At 33.0% G+C, this 21452-nt stretch overlaps 3 protein-coding genes across 5 annotated transcripts; 1 reads left to right on the forward strand and 2 right to left on the reverse strand.

Moving 5' to 3' along the window:
* Positions 1 to 1692: 1692 nt before the first annotated feature.
* On the reverse strand, positions 1693 to 4829 carry LOC132040003 (uncharacterized protein C6G9.01c). 3 transcript variants are annotated; one of them, XM_059430593.1, is made up of 2 exons: positions 3936 to 4380; positions 1693 to 2343 (listed from the first exon to the last, which is right to left on the reverse strand). In XM_059430593.1, exons 1-2 carry the CDS (start codon positions 4264 to 4266, stop codon positions 2306 to 2308), a joined length of 369 nt encoding a protein of 122 aa, XP_059286576.1. In that variant the 5' UTR covers positions 4267 to 4380; the 3' UTR covers positions 1693 to 2305. The 3 variants fall into 3 exon arrangements, with proteins under 3 accessions (XP_059286576.1, XP_059286575.1, XP_059286574.1); XM_059430592.1 differs by lacking the exon at positions 1693 to 2343 and adding an exon at positions 2484 to 2704; XM_059430591.1 differs by lacking the exon at positions 1693 to 2343 and adding an exon at positions 4733 to 4829 and having other exon boundaries at positions 3754 to 4276.
* Positions 4830 to 6206: 1377 nt separating this feature from the next.
* LOC132040055 (serine hydroxymethyltransferase 3, chloroplastic-like) lies at positions 6207 to 11902 on the reverse strand. Its single transcript, XM_059430667.1, is given in 12 exon segments — positions 6207 to 6639; positions 6719 to 6791; positions 7201 to 7308; positions 7390 to 7476; positions 7645 to 7749; positions 8109 to 8231; positions 8345 to 8457; positions 8533 to 8650; positions 8734 to 8908; positions 9118 to 9333; positions 11726 to 11751; positions 11753 to 11902. Coding segments are annotated over 12 exon segments (1566 nt in total). The 5' UTR covers positions 11900 to 11902; the 3' UTR covers positions 6207 to 6364.
* A 3790-nt stretch (positions 11903 to 15692) lies between these two features.
* LOC132039648 (uncharacterized) lies at positions 15693 to 21331 on the forward strand. Its single transcript, XM_059430149.1, has 3 exons — positions 15693 to 16039; positions 17469 to 17630; positions 20705 to 21331. Exons 1-3 carry the CDS (start codon positions 15773 to 15775, stop codon positions 21062 to 21064), a joined length of 789 nt encoding a protein of 262 aa, XP_059286132.1. The 5' UTR covers positions 15693 to 15772; the 3' UTR covers positions 21065 to 21331.
* The last annotated feature ends 121 nt before the right edge of the window (positions 21332 to 21452 follow it).

A 21452-nucleotide genomic window follows, 5' to 3' on the forward strand; every position in this document is an offset into this window, starting at 1 on the left:
AAATCATATGAATTTACCATAAGTGAAATATTAACGTGAGAATACATATTAGTGAATCATGTTTCAGTGATAAAAGTGTATAGAAAAGACATGCGTCATACATTCATTGATTTGGTTTAAAAATCGGGCCCGACATACCTTCTTGTCACTTTCATTTGACATTTCCACTGAAAAAAATACAGACTCAGAATATTTCATTCACAAATATGTTTGATTTGTTCAACAATGACGACTAAAACATGTATGACATCGCTATTTTTATAATTTAGTTTCATGTTCCAACCGCTCCATCCTCGTTTTTAACCTTTTTGGGACATTTTTTTTCATTAGATCTAACATGTGAAAAATAGTACTACTAATTAGTCCCCTAAATTGTGTTGGTGCAGGAGAGGATACACGGTAGCAGCAGAGAATTTTAAATAGCATAAAAAAAAAAAAAAACACACTCTAAATTCAAGTGTACTGCCCACACAATCCACTTAAAATGGTTTTGTTAAGTGCAAAAAACACCATTCTGTGAATGTCTCTGGAAAAATGATTAGATTAGAGTTCAATTGAATGGCTCCTCAAATGATATAGAGTTCATGCAATAATCTAATTAGATCCATTGCTCTCTCTTAAAGATGCTCTTCTCAAGGGTTAGCTCTCTGAAACAGTTTATGTGGAGCAACCGCAAGACCTTGTTGATCTTTCTAGCCTACCTATGTGTTTGGCCTTAACCAAGCTCTTTAGCCTAAGTTACTCTCTTTTGTTCCCTTTTCTAAAGCATGGGTTTTGCAATGGTGGGGCAAACAAATCTATGTTTACCTCTCAACACAGTTTAAGGAAAGCGTGTAAACAACCACGAGAATGCATCAGCAGAACATACACTTCACATCTATAAAACAAAATTCTCTTCATACATTCAAATAAAACTGTTACACCAGTCAGTATAAAGAACAAAACTCCATCCTCAAAATGGACATATACTACTACAAACTGATAGTTCCTTTTTATCAAATGATTCTATCGAAATACACTAAAAACAACAGTCACAATTAAAAGGGCAAAGCTTGGTACCTCCAGCATTAGACCTCCAAAAACTCAAAGCAATCAACCCCTAATCTATGTTAGATGGGCCCATATTAAAAGGGCAAAACTTGGTACCTCCAGCATTAGACCTCCAAAAACTCAAAGCAATAAACCCCTAATCTATATTAGATGGGCCCATTTAAATGTACATTCCGGTGTATACAGTTTTTCGTCAATTTCTATATTTAGAACAATTCCATGTATACACATACCCATGACACACTCATTCGACACAGTCTAAAGGGCACGTGTAACATGGCCCCTAAATCAAAAGTTCATACTTTTCAGCTTCAAATAACCAAACTATCGATAAGGCCAACAGAACAAACACTTACGTCTATAAACAAAATTCCTCATACAGTCAAATAAAATTGTTACCAGTCAGTAAAAAGAACAAAGCCCCATCTTCAAAATGGACATATAGGACTACAACTTCATTACAAACTGATAATTCATCAATTAATTCTATCAAGATTCACTAGAAACAATAGTCACAATCAAAATGACAAAGCTTGGTACCTCCAGCATTAGACTTTTTTTTTTTAATGACGTTGTTTCATTGAAAAAAGGCATCAAGCAGATGCATCATTACATGGGCTAATTACAAATAGACAAAAGCAAAAGAGAATTATAAGCCCCTATTCATTGGCTCCCCTCTAAAACTAGGGTGCTAATAAAATCCAAAAACTGATTAGTACTAGTCACTGGGGACAACATTGTCCAGCAATAAAGGTTTACTAGACATTTGGCTTTAAGTGCATGAATGGGAGTGGGAGTTGAGGAACCATCAAAACATCTTCTATTCCTCTCGATCCGAATACACCAAAAAATTGCAGCAGGAAATATATTCCAGATCTTTCTGATGGTCTTATCAACTAACTGAAGACTCCAAGAAATTTGAGCTTCCCTTAATCTTTGCGGCATCACCCAACTTAAACTGAAAAAACACAAGAACATGTTCCAGAGGTCATATGCTACTGGGCATTGAAGAAAAAGGTGGTTGACTGTCTCTGGAGTTGTGTTGCAAAAAATGCATATGGTGTTGTCCAACTCTAATCCACTCCTATTTAGATTGTCTAAAGTAAGACAAGCATTGTTTAGTGTAATCCAACTAAACAACTCCTCATTAGACTTCCCAATACCCAACTCCTCTTCTGTATATAAAGTAAACCCATCTGCAGTTTTCTTCCTCGAATGATGTGGCGGCTCAAATAAAACATTATCTTTTGGAATTCTAACACTTTTTTCCTTGTTTTTCTTCACCTTTTACATCTACATTCGGGTGTATACAGTTTTTCGATAATTTTTAGTGTATTCTGAGTAATTCCACAAATATACCCATGATGCAGTTGTTCGACATGCTAATTCAAAAATTTATACTTTTCAGCTTCAAATAACAAGAAAATCGATAATGCATCAGCAGAACATGCACTTCACATCTATAAAACAAAATTCTCTTCATACATTCAAATAAAACTGTTACACCAGTCAGTATAAAGAACAAAACTCCATCCTCAAAATGGACATATACTACTACAAACTTCAATACAAACTGATAGTTCCTTTTTATCAAATGATTCTATCGAAATACACTAAAAACAACAGTCACAATCAAAAGGACAAAGCTTGGTACCTCCCAAAACTCAAAGCAATATCCCCCTAATCTATGTTAGATAGGCCCTTTTACAGGTACATTCCGGTGTATACAGTTTTTTGTCAACTTTTAGTGTATTTTGAACAATTCCACAAACACACATACCGTGAACACACTTGTTCGACACAAAGTCTAAAGGGCACGTATAACAAAGCCCCTAATTCAGGAGTTAATACTTTTCAGCTTCAAATAACCAGACTATTGATAATGCATTAGCAGAAACGTCTATAAACAAAATTCTTCATACAAATTCGTTAGACCATCCTCAAAATGGACATATACGACTACTAACTTCACAACAAAACTGATAGTTCATCAAATAATTCTGCCAAAATTCACTAAATACAACAGTCACAATCAAAAGGACAAAACTTGGTACCTCCAGCATTAGACCTCCCAATACCCAACTCCTCTTCCGTGTATACAGTAAACCCATCTGCTGTTTTCTTCCTCGGTCGACGTGATGCCTCAGATAAAACGTTATCTATGTTACTTCTTTCATTTAGCATATACTAATGATATCATTTTTACAAGTTCCCAGAAATGCTTTATATTTTCAACAATTCCACAACTACATGTACCATGATGCACTCATTCAACATACTAGTTCAGACGTTTATACGGTTCAGCTTAAAATAACAAAACTATCGATAATGCATCAGCATAATGAACACTTTTACGTCTATAAAAAAAAAATTCTTCATACATTCAAATAAAACTATTACACCAATCAGTAAAAAGAACAAAACCCCATCCTCAAAATGGACATATAACAACTACAAGCCTTACTACTAACTGGTATAGTTCATTTAATCTCAAACAATTCTTTCAAAATTCACTAAAAACAACAGTCACAATCAATTTAAGTCTAAAAAACAAAATTCTCTTCATACATTCAAATAAAATTGTTACACCAATCAGTAAAAAGAACAAAACTTTATCCTCAAAATGGACATATACTACTACAAAACTGATAATTCATCAAATAAATTCAATCAAGATTCACTAAAAACAACAGTCACAATCAAAAGTCTAAAAAACAAAATTCTGTTCATACATTCAAATAAAATTGTTACACCAGTCAGTAAAAAGAACAAAACTTTATCCTCAAAATGGACATATACTACTACAAAACTGATAATTCATGAAATAAATTCAATCAAGATTCACTAAAAACAACAGTCACAATCAAAAGGACAAAGCTTGGTACCTCCAGCATTAGATTTCCCAATACCCAATTCCTCTTCAGTATATAAAGTAAACCCATCTGCTGTTTTCTTCCTCGAATGACGTGGCACCTCAGAAAAAACATTATCTTTAGGTATTCTAACACTTTTTTCCTTGTTTTTCTTCACTTTTTTTTGCTCTATAACAACATCTCCACTTGATTTTTCTACTTTTTCAGGTTTCTTCCTCTTTTTTCCAGCAAATATTTCGTCAATTTCACTAATTGGTTTTTTAGGTTTAGTTGAAGAAGAATTTGGTTTCTCCTTTTCTATCTCTATTGGTTTAGGTTTCTTGGAATTGCTATTTTTAGGCATTGTTAGAAGCAAAAATGATGAATTATTAATACTTGTTTAGCAAAATTGTGAAGAAGATTGAAGAGTAATTTGATAAGTGTAGCAAGGGATTTTGGGGGTGATTTTTAATCTTAAACCCTAGGTAATTTGGAGAGTTGGTAATTATAAGAAAAGGTCGAAAAATACCCTGAACTATTGAAATAGAACAAATATGCCCTTTATTTGGTTTTGTTGTCCAAAAGTGTCCCTGTACTATTAAAAATGAGACAAAAATCGTCTCGTTGGTAACAAATATGCCCCTATCCTGTTAACGGACCTCCAAATCTCATGTATTCCCTTTTAAAATATTTTTTTTAATTATGATGGATTTCACCTTAGAAAGAAAAGATACCCACTTATTCCTTGTAGTATATTATGTTTTCTCCTTTTCTATCTCTAGTGGTTTAGGCTTCTTGGAATTGCTATTTTTTTTGGCATTGTTAGAAGGAAAAATGATGAATTATTACTATTTGTTGAGCAAAATTGCGAAGAAAATGTTGAAGATTGACGAGTAATTTGATAAGTGTAACAAGGGATTTTTGGGGTGATTTTTGCTCTATTTTAAAACCTAGGTAATTTGGAGCGTTAGTGTACCAATAGGCCCATAATGTATTCCCTTTTAATACGTATTGCATTATTGTGATGGACATCGAGAAAAGGTTACCCCATTTACTTTTTATATATTGTATTTTTTCCGTTAGTGGAAAAATATATGCTTTTTGTTCTTGATATTTTGTTCTTCATGAAAAGTCTGAACATATATGTATGACCTAATTGTTAATCCTAATAAAGTTGGATAAAAATTTATAAAAAAGTCCGAATTCAATCTCAACAAAGAAAAAAAAATGATTTCTCTCTATCTATTTGTCTAGTTTTTAGATTCGAGGTTTGAGTTATTCTGTAACCCCAAAAATATAAATTGATCACGTTCAACTATCTAAATCTTTACAGTATTATGTTTCATCCTACTTTACCCAAATTTTAGATTGGGGATAATAACAACTTTCATATAATATAAAAAAAAAATATTAATTTTTTTAAAAAATAAAAAAATAAATTTAAAAAAAATATTTTAAAAAATATTTTTTTAAAAATGATTTTAAAAAATAAAAAAATGTAAAAGTGTGTATAAAACTAAACACATATTTCTCTTATATATATATGTCAAAGACCCTTTATTTTTTATATATTGTATTTTTCACTTTTTGTTCTTGATTATAAAAGTCACTTTGACCTAATTGTTACTCCTAATAAAGTTGGATAAAAATTTATAAAAAAGTCCGAATTCAATCTCAACAAAGAAAAAAAAATGATTTCTCTCTATCTATTTGTCTAGTTTTTAGATTCGAGGTTTGAGTTATTCTGTAACCCCAAAAATATAAATTGATCACGTTTATAAAATTGTATATTATTACCCAAATTTTAGATTGGGAAAATAACATCGTATGACATTTAGGGTAAAATAATTACCCGTTTTATAATGTTTTATCTATTTTCTTGTTCTCCTTCCAACTTTGCATCTTTATAAATGAATTTTCTACGCTATTTGTTCCTTGTATGTTAATTTTAAAAATATGGCTAGACAAATATAATTTTGTATGTATAAACCCCTCATTGTATATTAATATTGTATAGTAGTGTAAAGTGTGTATAAACACCTCTTAACATATTATACACTTTACCCTATAAAATTGTAGATTTTCAAAAGGTTCTGCAGAGTACTAAACTACTAATCAAAAAGCCATAACTACATTAAATCCCAGCAAAATGCCACAACATTTACGAAGCAATTCATATTTTTACAGTCCACAATATCCTTTTTCTTGGCAACACCCTCCATATTTTTGAAATCTTGGATAGCTTTCTTCCATTTTAAATCCCGAGAGAGAGAGGAGGGGGATAACACTTCGATGAACACTACATTTTCCAGGACAACAGAAATTTATTATCTGAAGGCAAACTATTATACATAACAGTTCATGCGATCATCCTACATTATCAAATGGCAAAAATCTGCCTCTTATACAATTCATAGAACCAGTTTGCTATTACAAGCAATTGAATCTCCACCAATGTTTCATCACAAGCCGGGCAATGGATATTGGGTTGTCAAAGCTTCAACTCTTCTTTGCAAATTTAACACCTTATCGATTAAAGGGAACTCCGGCGAAGTAACAAACTTCAAGAAATCTTGGAGTTTAGAACTAGAGACTAACTTCTTGGCCTCGAGAGTTATCTGCACACCCTCATTAATGAGGTCTGCAACGGTTACAAATTCTTTCTCTGAGAAACCTCGTGTGGTCATTGCAGGTGAGCCTATGCGTATACCACCCGGCACTAGTGCACTTTTATCACCTACAGTTTCATTGACGGTATAAGGACAAGGTAATATATGTCAAATAATGCATCGCAACAGTTAAGCTTCTATACTTACCGGCTACTGAATTCTTATTGAGCGTGATTGATGCCATGTCAAGTATTTTCTCCACTCTAGCACCATCAAGACCCTAATTGGCAAATGCAGACTAGTTAATCCAAGTTTACAAGATAAGGTTGGTTGCATCTTGGTGGTTATAGCTGGTAATATACAAATACTAACAAGTAAAAGGCAGAAGGATTCTTTAACAGAGTTTGCCACCCCGTTTTCGACTATTTTATATTGATACCCTAATCAAACAAATAATCATTCTTGATACTATTCAATATTTACCAAATTTGTATGCTTGCACTTCAATTCCCCAGCAACCACCAAATTTTGACAAAAAAAATTGTTCAAGAGAAGTCATCAACAAAATTGTAGACGACGGTGCTTAATAGTTTAGTAGTTCCTGTTGAAAAGATACACTTGCATGTCCTAGTTGATTTTTCCTGTTGAAAAGAGAACTGGACAAGAAATAGTGTAAATGCAAAACTCACTAAGGGCCTGAGATCCAGTAGAACCAAATGATTGTCAGTTCCTCCAGAGACCAGCTTGTACCCCAACTCCATTAACCGGCTTGCAAGAGCTCTACAGTTAGAGACCACCTGCAAAAATGAACAACAAATGACATTTATATTTCCCGCTCAAATGGCCACAATCTAGTGAAAAGACGGGAAAATGTTTACCTTGTTCTGATAAGCCTTGAAATCAGGTGATTTGGCATGCTTCAAGCAAACAGCTAGTCCTCCAATTGTGTGATTATGCGGACCACCCTGTAAAGACAAGCAAAGCTATTGCTAGTCAAACTCATCCACATTATACAACATATAGCCAAAACTCAAAAGGCCAGTATTGTTGAGGCATTGATAGGTTTTAACAACTAAGGGAGAAAATGAGAATAAAGTAAAGTAAAAATAGTGTTGAAAGAAGACGGAACTGACCTGCAAACCAGGAAAAACAGCATTGTTGATGGCAGTTTCCAGATCAACACCTAGGACGGGATCTTTCTTGAAGAAGATCATTCCTCCTCTAGGACCTCTTAGAGACTGGACATAAGCATTGCCATTAATGTTAATCAGGCCAATGGAAATAAAATTAGCAAAATTATTCTTGCATTTCTTTCTCCCTTTGTCTTTTCTGTGATTTTCTTTTAATTATTTTTGGGTGGGTGTAAGGGGCTGGAATGGCTATGCACAGAGAGGGCAGCCCGGTGCACTAAGCTCCCGCTATGCGCGGGGTCCGAGGAAGGGCCGGACCACAAGGGTCTATTGTACGCAGCCTTACCTTGCATTTCTGCAAGAGGCTGTTTCCACTGCTCGAACCCGTGACCTCCTGGTCACACGGCAGCAACTTTACCAGTTACGCCAAGGCTATGCACAGAGAATTCCAAGAATTTAAATCATACCTTGTGAGTTGTGGTGGTAACAATGTCACAGTATTCAAATGGATTAGCAACTACGGAGGCCGCAACAAGCCCACTAATGTGAGCCATATCCATCATGAGAAAGGCTCCAACAGCATCTGCTATCTTCAGGACGTATCGCAAAAGAATTATTTAGATGGCAGAAATGAAGATATCAACAGGGAGAAATTATCAGTATAGAGCATGACTCCGACTAGCAAACTCCAGATATTTTGTACCTTTCTCATATGAGGATAATCAAAATCTCGTGGATATGCACTAGCACCAGCAATAATAAGTTTTGGCCGAAAAAGGGTTGCAGTTTTCTCAAGCATGTCATAATCAACAAGGCCTGTTAAGTCAAAACAAATCGGATGACGATTCTAGTAAAAGGTTAAATGTATCTACAAATATAGGTGTGCTGTACCTGAAGATTCATCAAGTCGGTAAGGCATGGACTCAAAGTAAATAGATGTGCCTGAAACTCGCCTTTTAGGAGTCATAAATCCATGGGACAAATGACCCCCATGAGGTAAGTCTAATCCCTGAGTGAATTACCATGAAAAAAGATAAATATCAATCCACAGAAATCTAGAAGACCAATAGGAAGAGGCCGCTTATAACTAACCATAATCCGGTCATGTGGATTGAGAACTGCTGTGTAAACTTCAAAATTTGCTGGAGAACCAGATAGGGGTTGAACATTGACGCCCCACTGTTTTCCATCTAAGTTAAAGGCTGCCAAAGCCCTCTCTTGACAGAGAAGTTCTAACTCATCAATGTACTCATTTCCACCATAATATCTGATATAAAGAATTTATTTACAAAAACAAAGGAAGGATGTTGTTAAATAAGCTACACAAAAGGAAACAAGAAAAAGAGCGAGTTCGCGACCAGGAAGAGGTTCACGTTTCGTTTCAAATAAGGTGTCAGAATAATACTAATAAAGAAAAATTAATATGAAAATGTTTCTTTTAATTTTTTTATTTTTTCTCGTAGGGTTAAAATTTACCTTTTGCCTGGTAGTCCTTCGGAGTATTTGTTTGTAAGGCAAGAACCCACTGCCTCCATCACTGCTCGAGATGTGAAATTCTCAGAGGCAATAAGCTCTAAGCTTCGAAATTGACGTTCCTTCTCTTTGTCAATAATACCACGAACTTCAGGATCGGCTTCACCCAATCCATAGTCTACAAAGTTGTTCCCAACACCTGGAAAGTGCAATGGGCAGCTTTAAGTAACAGAGTACACGAAAAAGCTAGGATCCATGATTCCAATTCATCAACTTCAACCATCACATACCACTAGAATGAGGAAATGAAAAGCGCCAAGAATTGGCTTGACTCTCACAAGCCTTACACAGGAAAGAGAAGGAAAACTATGCAAGTACGAGAACCATGATTTCAATTCATCAACTTCAACTATCACATACCACTAGAATGAGAAAATGAAAAGCGCCAAGAAGTGGTTTGACTACCACAAACCTTACATAGGAAACAGAAGCAAGGGAAAACTATAGCAAGTAAGAGAACCATGGAGGGTTTCCAAATTAAAAAAGAAAAAAAAAATTGCATTCATTTTCGTCACAAAAAAATGCATGACAAACATGCAATAAAATGTTCCAGAATTTCTGAGTTCTGACAATAATGTCAGTGCCTGGTTGATCTCAAAGATATTATAAGATCACAAGCTGATGGCTTCACATGTAGCAACAGTAGACAGGAAATAAAAAGACAGTCACAGACCATGCAGTAAATTGGCAAGCTATCTAGGAATTGATTCAGAACCCCACTGAATCTGCGAATGTTCACGTGTTCCACATTTCTTGAGTTATGTGATTTAAGAAGTTACACCGGAAGGCTGTAGGTGCACTAAGTTGTCAAGACTCTACTATCAGCAAAGCATTAAAACAGGGGATGGGGGAGAAGAGAAAGGCACAATTGATTACACATCAGTCAAAATGATTAAGAGTTTTTAGCATGAACTTCATCTGATGTTTTAATGTTGGTACATTAACTAATATGGTTCATAATATAAGTCAACTATGTAGACAGAATATATCCCAGAAAAAGATAACTTTCACATCCTCCAAATTATGGGCAACTAGACAACAAAATAAATCAAGTATAGCATCAAATCTGAACTAACTATCTGAAATATACATCACTAAATATATGATCAACAGAAAAAAAAAAAAAAAAAAAAAAAGATAGAGCCTCATTTATTCATATAATAGCATTAACCCTACAAATGAACAAACACATCAAAGTAAGACAACACATGAACCAAGAAGAGGCTAACAACCTGTTTAGCCAAGCTTTTGGAGAGCCAGAAGTACTTTTTTTAAAACAAAAAAGTGTTTATTTCATAGATGTGAGGTGTTTGGCCAAGCTTTTTGGGGGATTTGATTACACATCAGTCAAAAAAAGAGTTTTTAAGCACTTTTAACTTCATCTGATGATATTGGCAAAAGTGATTCTCAAATTGATTAGCCAAACATGGTTTATAAAAGTACTTTTTTGATCAACTGTCAAAATAAGACAGAATATATCAGAAAAAAAGAAAAATTTGTCAACTAGAACGTTCACATCCCCCAAATGTAATATGGAGAATAAAATGAAAGTTTGAAAAACAATTTCTATGAACAGAAACTAAATCAAGGATAGTATCAAATCTGAACTAACTATCTGAAATATACATAACTAAATATATGATCAAACACACACACACACAAAAAAAAAAAACCAAACTCCTTCACATAGCAAGATGAAAATTTTATTATAGACCATGCAACTTATTAATAATAGTGAGATGTAAAAGTTGAATAAATGAACAAACACATCAAAGACTAGCTGTAGTACCCAAAAAGAAAAAATAGAGCACAAGAAACAACATTTCGCCAAGAAGAGCCTAACAGAAAATAATTATCAAAGATGACAAGTTTTTAAAGAGCCTAGATATTAGAAACCAAATTCAAATTTTATAAAAGGCAATACAGAAACACATAGCAAGATGAAAACTTTATTATAGACCGTGCAACTTAACTAAGAAAAAATATTAAATTACTTAAAATTTTGAGGGGGAAAAAAATGTTTTTCCATAGTAACATTCTTCGTTGTTTTCCAAAAAAAAAAAAAAAAAACAAAACACAACATTTCCATTTTTAATTCTCTTTTCGATAACATAAGTAAACAACAAAATGATCATCAAAGATCACAAGAAAACATTGGATACAGAATTCACTCTAATTTCTCATATTAGAACCCAAATTCAAATTCTGCAAAAACATAAAAAGGCAATACAGACCGTGCAATTCAACTAAGAAAAAATATTAAATTACTTAAAATGTTGAACATAAATTGAAAAAAATGCACTTCTGACTATTCACAAGCAACAAAATAAAAATCAAAATAAAAAAGATTTTGACAAGAACACAACATTTCCTTTTTCTAATTCTCTCATTTTTTTCTATAACTAATAAACAGAAAACAATCATGTCAACTAGATGCAGTGCAGCATAGTTCCTTCACATAGCAAAGATGAAAACCTTATTATATAAAAGTTGAATAATAAATTGAAAAAACTGCACTTCTAATGCTAACATTCTTCATCTAGCACAAAACAAAGAAAATGAAGAAGGAGGCCTTTTAATTCTCTGTGACCAAACTCCTATCAATTTGAGAGGCTTTGCAAGGCCTAAGAGACTGTAATTTGACCTCATTTAGTTTCATTTGACCCTTTAAAGGGAAAGCTGATCCCCTAACCCAAATAGGTTGCTGAAGAGAAGAACCCATCATCAAAGATGCAGAAAAAATTCAAATAAAATGCAGACGCAAATTCAAATTTCACAAAATAATAAAAAGTTAATACAGAAACACACAAAATTCCAAGTTCAAATTTTTGCTGCACAGATAAATATTTTTACCTATATCAGATATAGATATCCTGGTTCAGTGTTTTTCAAAAGAAGCAAAGAAAAAGATGAACATGGAAAAGGCATTATTAACACTATGCAACTTAATTAAGAAAAAAATAAAAATGTGATATTTGGAAAAAAAAATTATTTTAATATTAATATTGTGATTGGAAAATGTATATAATTTGAAGAAAACAAAAAAAAAGAATTGTGAGTTAAAGAAAACTTTTAAAAAAAGAATAAAATCATTCTTCATCTGATCAAAACCATTTAAAATTATTAAAAAAAAATGTCATGTCCAAATTTGCCCTTAGAATAAAATGTTTTTTACCACAAATAACACAACATTTCCTCTGTTAATTCCCTATGTTTTTCAATAAAATAAACTGAAAATGATCATCAAAGATGACTAGAAAACATCCAAAATAAATGTAGAATTTGACACGCTTATATTTTGTAAAAAGACTCATTTGGTAGATATATTTACCAATCCCAAATTTGTATTAAATATTAATGCAAAAAAAATTTAAAAAAAAAAATTCAACTAAAAAGGATCAATACAGATTTTTAACACATTAATTTATTATAACTATGATTTACTCATTTAGTAAGATTGTATAAGAATTTGAAAAATTTTGATAGTTTTCACAACTTAGAGTTTTTTATGTTTATAAAATAAAATTGTATGTCAAACATGTGACTTCCCCCACCCCCACCCCCCACCCCAAAAGTCACTACCCAAGACGAATCCGGATTTAGTCGTCAATGTCACGGAAAATAAAAAAAATAAAAAAGTTTTTACTCGTTTCCATATAGTAGGTTAGCACTGTTCCTGTGCTACGTGCAGATGGTAGGTTAACATTCTTCTCAAAAAAAAAAAAAAGATTTTATTTTTTAATATGAAGGTGATTGTTTTTTCAAAAAAGAAGTCGGATATACCCCTCTATTTTGTTCTATTGTGAACCTTGTTCGCATTATTTTTATTTTTTTAGCTATTTTAGCCGCTGCCGTCAGCCAAAGTTGCATAGATATCCTATTTAAGGAAGAGGCCATGTGGATGCTTGAGATCACATGACCTAACTTAAAATTAAATTTACTCAATTGACCTAATTTAACCCGCGACTCATGGACTAAATACGGCCTCTCTATAACAAAGATATCGTTGGGTCCATATTTTTTTTTTGAGGAAAAATATTAAAATTACTTAAAATGCTGAACATTTTTATTTTTTTAATGTTGTAAAGAAATAATAAATTATTTAAATTTTAAATCTCATATGAATGTTTCACTAACTAAACAATAAAAAAGTTAATACAAGAACAAATTCATTATTGAATGTATAAAGTTTAAGCTCTATGCACACGTTTTAAATCTAGTTGAAATTAAATTAAAATAAGATTGAGAGAAATTTATAATTGTAGATCCAATCTCTTAATGGTGATATAACACTTGAATTTACGAAGATTCAAACTTAGATGCAGATCCAATTTCTTTCCCTAAGAGAATCTCATATTAACCCGCCCAAATTCACATTCACAAATGACATGGGCAATAATCTCTTCATCGGTCAAAGCTTCAAAAGTTTTGCACACTCCACATATGTATTCATATGTAATATTATATCATAAATATAATATACTAAAGTATCAAATTTTTTCAAAATTTTTTTATTTAATCATATATAGTCTAATTTTATAAAGATGGTTAATAATTATATTAACAAAAAAAGCATATAGCTATTATATGTTTTATAAAGCTATCGTTATAAAGTTTTCTACCTAGAAAAAGAAAAAAATATAACATAAAAAATCTGCTTAGTTATTATGGAGGTGTTGTTAGCGCGCGCCGAATATATTAATTTGATTAGATACTAGTTTTGAATCTTATTGTCTTAAATTACTCATATGTATGTATAATATATTAAAATGCTCTTTAAATTTTATGATATTAAACATGCGATCTTATAATTAAACAATTATTACATACAAAAAAAAAAATATTTTTAAGCAGACTGAAAAAAAAATAACTAAATTTAAAAAGTTAGCAGTTTGGTTCTACGATAAGTAAAGATAATTGCTATTTTTGTTGTTACCAAACAGATGCCCCCGACACGAAAGAGTCATGAGAAATCTTTCAATGTAGAGATTGGAGAGAATTATAACTTTATGACAATATTTCATTTGAATATGAAAGAAAGGATAAAATATCTTTAATTGGGCTACGTAAATAGTGTATAAAGAAAGATACCGAGGATCTCAATATATTTGACAATAAAATTAGCATTGTCTTTACTTATATGGTTCAAATTAATCACTTTCTAAAATATATTAAGTGGCCGTTTGGCTATGAATAATTTTTGACTTTTTTTCCCGGAGTTGAAAATCTGGAAATTATTGTTGGTCATAAAATTTTGGAATTTTAAAAACACGATAAAATTATTTTCACTCCAAATCATTCACAAAAATTCAAAAAACAACTCCAATAAGCGCCTACCAAAAAATATTAATACGTTAGATCGAATCAAGAATTAGTATCTCATCCGCTACACCAAATCTTTTTGGTGGTAAATACCATTTTTCACTTTGATAATAAAAATTACTTTTTCAAATTTCGCAATTTTCATGGCCAAAAGGATCTAAGACCATTTCATCACCATTCGTATATTAAATAGGCGTTTAGCCATGAAAACCAAATATTTTTCTTTATATTTTGTGTATACACACTGTTTGGTTTTTTTGTAAGGAATATTTGGTTGTTTGAATGTATAAACACCGTTTTGAAACTTTATACGCTTTCTAAAAATACTATACCATTACCATACCAAAATAATCATTGGTTCGATATTTCTAAGTTCGATTTTGGTATTTTTCAAGACAAGATATAACTATTTGTTTGACTTAACTTATATATATATATATATATCCATGTAATAAAGGAAATATTTTCAAAACTTATATATTAAACTTTGAAAATTCAAAAGATCCCTTAATTATTCAATTACACAAAAGTGACATATTTTTTACAAAGTAAACAACATTAACAAAAATTATTTTATAATTTACACAAATTTTAGTTAGTGACATGTCTAAACTAGTAATTAAAAAAGTTGTATTTTGTACAAAAACTAGTCTATATATTTATTACGTAGGTACTAATATATATGATTGTATATGTAATAAACTTCACTTTAATCATAAATAAATACCAAATTATTAAAATGCATACCAACCGTAATATCGAAACCACGCATTAAAAATTTCGATTTCAGATATTATTAACGTATGCATAGAAAGTGAAAATAAGGTTTTCGTTGTTTTTTAAATTTCAAATACAATTTAATTATTCCAAATCTTCTATCTTATATAAAATAATAATTTTCTCGAAAAAAGTAAAAATTTCTGAAATCTTTTCAAATGAAACCAAAGCACATAGGGGAGTATCAATCACATCTTGGGGAGTTGAAATAGAAGCTCCAAGAAAGAGAAACAAAAGGAAAGATAATATCTCAAAATAGCATTAGTAATGCCATGTTTTATGTGGAAAGAGAGAAAAAATAAACATCCAACACCAAAGAGCGGTGTTTTCAAAAAAAGCGAAAAATTCTCAGAAAACGGGCCCTAATAAACCAAAGCACATAGGGGAGTATCAATCCAAGAAAACAGAGAGAGAAACCGATTAGGAAAGACCTAACTCTCTCAAAATAGCAAGCGAACTATATATATAGAGAGAGAGAGATCAGTAACAGTTCTTGAAAATGGAGGTAATAGAAGGACAAGGTTCAACACCACCACCATCAACTTACACACTTTCACCAAATCGATTAGCAAGTGAAGACATACTATTCTGTGTAGATGTTGACAATGAATCACTTGTTGAAATGAAAGTGTCAGGTGCAGGTGGCAGACCATATACAAGATTGGATTCAATTAAACAAGCCATCCTTCTCTTTGTCAACGCTAAGCTTACTATTAATCTAGATCACCGTTTCGCTTTTGCTGGTCTTGGTAAATCAGCTTTTTGGGTAAGAAAAATTACTGCATTTTCTTCTAACCCCATTTTCTCTTTTGTTTTCTTTTATACTCCTTGCGTTTCAATTTGTTTGTCTGGGTTTGACTTGACACGGAGTTTAAGAAAGTAAAGATTGATTTTTGAATCTGTTAGTCTTGAATTAAAGATATGTTGAATGGATGAAAATGCCCTTTAATCTTGTGGTCTTAAATATGTCACGTCGAAAGTTGATGGGTTGATAGTGAGCTTGGCTTTGACAAGGCTCAGTTAAAGAAAGTAAAGATTGACTTTTGATTCTCTTAGTCTTGAATTAAAGATAGGTAGAATGTACCAAAATGCTCTTTAAACGTCCCATGTGGAAAGTTGGAATTAAAAATTTGTCAAAAAAAGAGAGGAAAGAGTCATTCTTTTTGAGACAGACGGAAAAGGAAAGTAAGACAAACAAATTGAAACAAAGGGAGTAGTAATTTTCTGTTGCTGATTGAAAGTTGGTTGAAGTTTGAATTGGGTAATGTTCATATTATATAGAATGTCAGATAACCAGATGCAATTGTTGAATACTTGGGGTGTGTTCGGTATGAAGGAGAATATTTTCTTGGAAAATGGAAAATAAGTGGGTTTCTTACATATTTTCTTGGCAAATTCGCTTTTTGGGTAATTTTACTGCTATTTCTTCAAACATTTATGAAAGCTTTATTTAAGTGGAGAGGGGTAGAGGGACAGGCCCATTATCCCCGAGTTTCGAAGGTGTATCCCCTTCTCTGTTATACCTCCTGACTTAGACACGCTTCATGAGCTGTTATCCATCCAAAATATGCAACTTTAGGTGGTGCATTAGTCTTCTAAAGCATGTTCTGTGGCCACACTCTAACCTTGCAATTGAGTAGTCTTTCTAGAGTTCTTAAAAGAAATTCAATACAGTTAATGGTGGAGGATGCTTCAGATTTTATTTCAACACATTACTTTCATTCTTCATCACTATCATATTGTTATCGTACAACTTGTCAAACTTAATCATTGCAAGCATGAAATATTTTGTTGTCACTGGTAGGAATGCTTGCTTTTTAGGACCTTGAATCTTGCTTCTTAGTATGAAATTGCTTTGACAGAGTTTGTAAAAATGTGTGAGTAGTTTAGAATATCTCCTTAACTTTGACGCACTTTCTTCTCACTTTTCCCGTTGCACTATTATGATGTATTCAATTTTGATGAATGATTTCGAACAGTATTATAAAATTATTCTAGCTTATAGTGATGGCTACCAAGACCTGCTCTGCAATATGTTTATGTTCTTATTGTAGTATAAGTTCATTAAAACTTTTGTGGCTTGCTTGAGTTTTCTTATCAGTTCCATATCTTCCAGTTCCATTTTACTTGTGGGAGGATTAGGTGGCCGTAGAGTATTGAAATTGACTCATCTTCTCAAATTTCTATTGATGAAGGTTCGGAAAGAGTTTACTAGTGAGATTGACTCGATAATTTCTGCATGTCGGGGTATCTCTGCTGTAGATGCACCTTCTGGCCATGCAGACCTTACTCAACTATTTCGGGTGGCAGCTCATGAAGCGAAAAAGTCACGTGCACAAAATCGGATACTCCGGGTGGTAAGGATGTGATTAGCAATCACCAATGTCTGTCTTTTCATTTTATTTACTTTAGGACATCTTGTGCTGATGTTGATGCTGATTTTTTGATATTGAGAAAGTTAATATTTGGTATGCCAAGAAAATGATAGAGGCTATTTTGCATATGAATGACGCGCTTGGTAAATTAGTTATTCATTTTTTGGTCCAATGTAATGAGCAGTTGTGTTCTATTCTCTAGAATTATTTCTTAGCTATTAAGATGAACACGTCAACTCAAGAAAATTGGCCTTGCTTCATCATGTGGTTGGTAGTGCTGTAGCAATATGTAATGGTATAGGAGTTGCTTTGTTAGTTGTCAACAGGTTGTTCGAGTGATTGTGGGCTTTCAAAGGTCCTTAGTATTGCTAATTACTTTCAAATTGGGTCATTTTAATTTACAAACAACACATTGGTCAAAGTAGGTGAGAATGCTACTAAACAGCTGGTTATATCTTTTGGCAACCAGGATTGTTATACTGTTATGAACTAAGACTTTTTGAAGACAAAAGCAACTCCATCCATAAATTTAGGATGAATTGTCTTAGTGTCTTATATTTTTGGTGTAAACAGAACTTATTGGGGGATATAGGGGATTTGATAGATTTTATAGGCAAATTGTAATGATATAGCAGACTAGTTTTAGACTAGCTTTTGACAGCTTCACCATGGCTTTTTTTATGAGTTTGTAATTACCCCTCAGCACTTCCAGGTGCTGCTTTTGGATATGAATACAAGATGTTACCTTTATCACAAAAAAAAAAAAAAAAATGAACTAAGAGCTCGTATGAGCTTGAAGTAGAGTAACCTTTTTGGATTCTTAGACTTATTCATTCTTTTCTCTTTTTCTCCTTCTATGAATATATTTTCCCTAGATATTATGTTCACTGCTAAATTTCAGAGCTTTTGCCACCTGAAGTCCAACCATTTCCAGTGACATGGTGCAAAGCTAAACCTTTTTCTTGTGGTAACGTTTTCCTAGTTAATAAGGCACGTGTTGCAAGAAGCTGTTAAGTGAAATGGAAGAGAAGTTCAGAAACAACTTTGGTTTTGTGCCTGTCAAACCAATATTGAGACTTTGGTTTCTGAGGTTGAATGTTTGCAGAAAACAAGCACCATCTGAATGACTTCTCTTAGATGATGCAGTTCCATCTTGGCAAACAAGATATTAGGAGTACAACTAGACAAATATCCTAGCACTACCGTGAGAGCGAGGCAAACAATTCTAACTTTGGAAACGTACTTTGGGTTCTTTTTGTGAATAAAATGCAAAGATCAGCATACTCCTTAGCTTGTTCTCAGAAAAAATAATAGATCCAACTGAAGGGGGGAAAGAGATTAACCACTTGAAATGTTTCATTTACAATTAATAATGTTTTCTTATTTCCTTGTGTTTGCTTTATTTCATGCCACTTATAATTGAGCTAAATTGGTGTTTCTTGAAACGAAGAGGTCATAAGGTTTCCTACATGCTATTGTTGAAAAGAAACACTTCCGTTATAGTTGATCTAATTGGCCTAGATTACAAAATTAATGGATTCGTCTTCTTCTTTGTTTAGCCATTCATCTTATTCATTATCAGTCCTTGAATCAGTAGTGGTGAATTAACTATCACGATGTCAGTGGTGTTTCTTATGTATATGCAAAAATAAAAGATGTTCTCTGTTTGCACATCTCATAGCCACCTCAAACGAGAATTTTATTTTGGGAAACTTGATGAGTTTTAAGTCTACAAAGATGTTTCTCTTTCCATCTGTAAATTCTCGTGCTAAAACACTTAAAAGCCCAAGAGATTAGTCTCTCTACTGCAGGGAAAAGACCTAACTTAAGGCAACCAAAAATAGGAAACTAGTCTCTGGGATTAAGGTTGACAAGGAACGCTTTAAATAGCTTCCAGACGTCATTAGATATATTTCGACTGGGTCATGGAATGCTAAAGTTGTGTAGAGAAATAACCCCTTAATGGAAAGACATAAAGATGAAAAAGAATCACATCTGATAGTGATTTTCAAGTAGTTGCTTATTACAAAGAACAGCATGCAGAAAAGCTAGAGAAGAAGGGAAAGTTATTTTCTTGAAATCACATGAATCTGACAAAGATCACACCAGTCCATATTGATCGTTTGAGAAAGATCATGCCAGTTCAGGTTGATATTGATTTGGATGTGAGATATATCTGACAAGGATTACATATGGTGTTTGTCAAGGCAAATAAAGGATGCGGCTGAGAGTATGTTCAGGTGTCTATTTGCATAAAAGTATCTTCAACTTCCTTTAGAAAAGGTCTTTACTTGTATCAAAGGTCATATTGCAAGCATAATCACCAGCTGTCACCTCCTTCAACTATCAATTAGTTTTACTGACCGAGAAGTTCTAGTTTATACAAGAAACCTCCAACTACTACAGTGTTAAGTCAGAAGTGATTTGGTTTTGATTATTTTGACAATGCTTAAGCTTGTGTACTAAAATGACATTTGAGTTGTGTGTGCAAGTTATTCTATTCTTTCATGTCTATGGTATCGTGCCACTTGTAGGTAATAATTAGGCTGTTACAGTAGCAAAATTTAGAAGTACTGCATAGTTCAGTGGCAGAAGGTCAAAAATTACCTAAGCAGATTGTGATATAGTAGTGAATCTTTTGAATGCGTGGTTCTGAGAGTGCCTACAAGATCTTTCTTTCTCTTATCAGTCCAGTATCTATGTCTTCCTGTGTTTTGTGGCATCTAAAATGGGTTTTTACCTTCGTGAAATCCAGTTATTCTAATCCTTTGATCTACTGCTAACTTTTATGAGTTTGAACCATTTTCACCAGATGCTTTATTCTGAATGATTACAACAACAATAACTACGCCTCAATACCAAACAAGTTGGGGTCTGTTATATGACTCCTCACTGACCATGTTGCTTCATTTAAATTTGTTTCAGGCCAATATTATTCCGAATGATTTTTTAATGCAATGTCGTAAAGCATCTAATGCTTGCAAATTTTATTTTCTGCTGTATAATTGGTTGCTAGGAAGTGTTAATTAACACATTGTGTTCTCTTTATTATGCAGATACTTCTATATTGTAGGTCATCTATACCACCACAGCATCAATGGCCTGCGACCCAAAAGCTCTTCACCTTGGATGTAGTTTACCTTCATGACAAGCCTGGACCTGACAATTGCCCTCAAAAGGTGTATGATGGCCTCGTTGAGGCCCTGGAACATGTCAGTGAATACGAGGGTTACATATTTGAGAGTGGTCAGGGGCTTACTCGTGTCCTATTCCGTCATATGTGTACGCTTCTTTCCCATCCTCAGCAACGTTGTGTGCAAGATGACCTTGACATTCCCAAGTCTCTTACAAAGAAGACAGCTGTCTCTGACTCGGCACCAGCTGATGAAAATGCTGTCGTTGTCTCTAGCCAATGATATCATAAACATTTGACAAATCAAACCAACTCTCCCTAGTTGTACTTTTCTCATCCTTCTTGTTTTGGTGTTCTATGGAGAACTAATGTGGGTGGGTAATCTAGCAAGTATGTAACATTGTAACCCCTCCTTTCTTTCACCTCAACTTCTTCCTGTACAGTGATATTTTTGTTGCTTAGTCTAAGCCAATCTAAGAATATAAACATATCAGTGTTGATGAGCTCTATCTTCCTTTGGTCATGCAAGATTATCTGATTTAGTGCTGTCTTCACAGGTGCATGACCCTTTGTATTTCTTTTATTAGAAGTAATCTTGCTTTTACTTGCTAGAGTGATTTCCAAAATTGTGTCTTAAGGAAAACGTGTGTTCGTGTTTCCTTAGAAGTTAG

This window comes from Lycium ferocissimum, chromosome 12, assembly GCF_029784015.1.
Source record: "Lycium ferocissimum isolate CSIRO_LF1 chromosome 12, AGI_CSIRO_Lferr_CH_V1, whole genome shotgun sequence".
Taxonomy (NCBI): domain Eukaryota; kingdom Viridiplantae; phylum Streptophyta; class Magnoliopsida; order Solanales; family Solanaceae; genus Lycium; species Lycium ferocissimum.

Coding starts and splice junctions, on each gene's coding strand:
- LOC132039648 (XM_059430149.1), top strand. CDS start 15,773: ATGGAGGTAATAGAAGGACAAGGTTCAACACCACCACCATCAACTTAC. Junction 16,040..17,468: donor TTGGTAAATCAGCTTTTTGG/GTAAGAAAAATT, acceptor CTATTGATGAAG/GTTCGGAAAGAGTTTACTAG. Junction 17,631..20,704: donor AAAATCGGATACTCCGGGTG/GTAAGGATGTGA, acceptor TTTATTATGCAG/ATACTTCTATATTGTAGGTC.
- LOC132040003 (XM_059430592.1), bottom strand. CDS start 4,266: ATGCCTAAAAATAGCAATTCCAAGAAACCTAAACCAATAGAGATAGAA. Junction 2,705..3,935: donor TGGGAAATCTAATGCTGGAG/GTACCAAGCTTT, acceptor GAGTTTTGGGAG/GTACCAAGCTTTGTCCTTTT.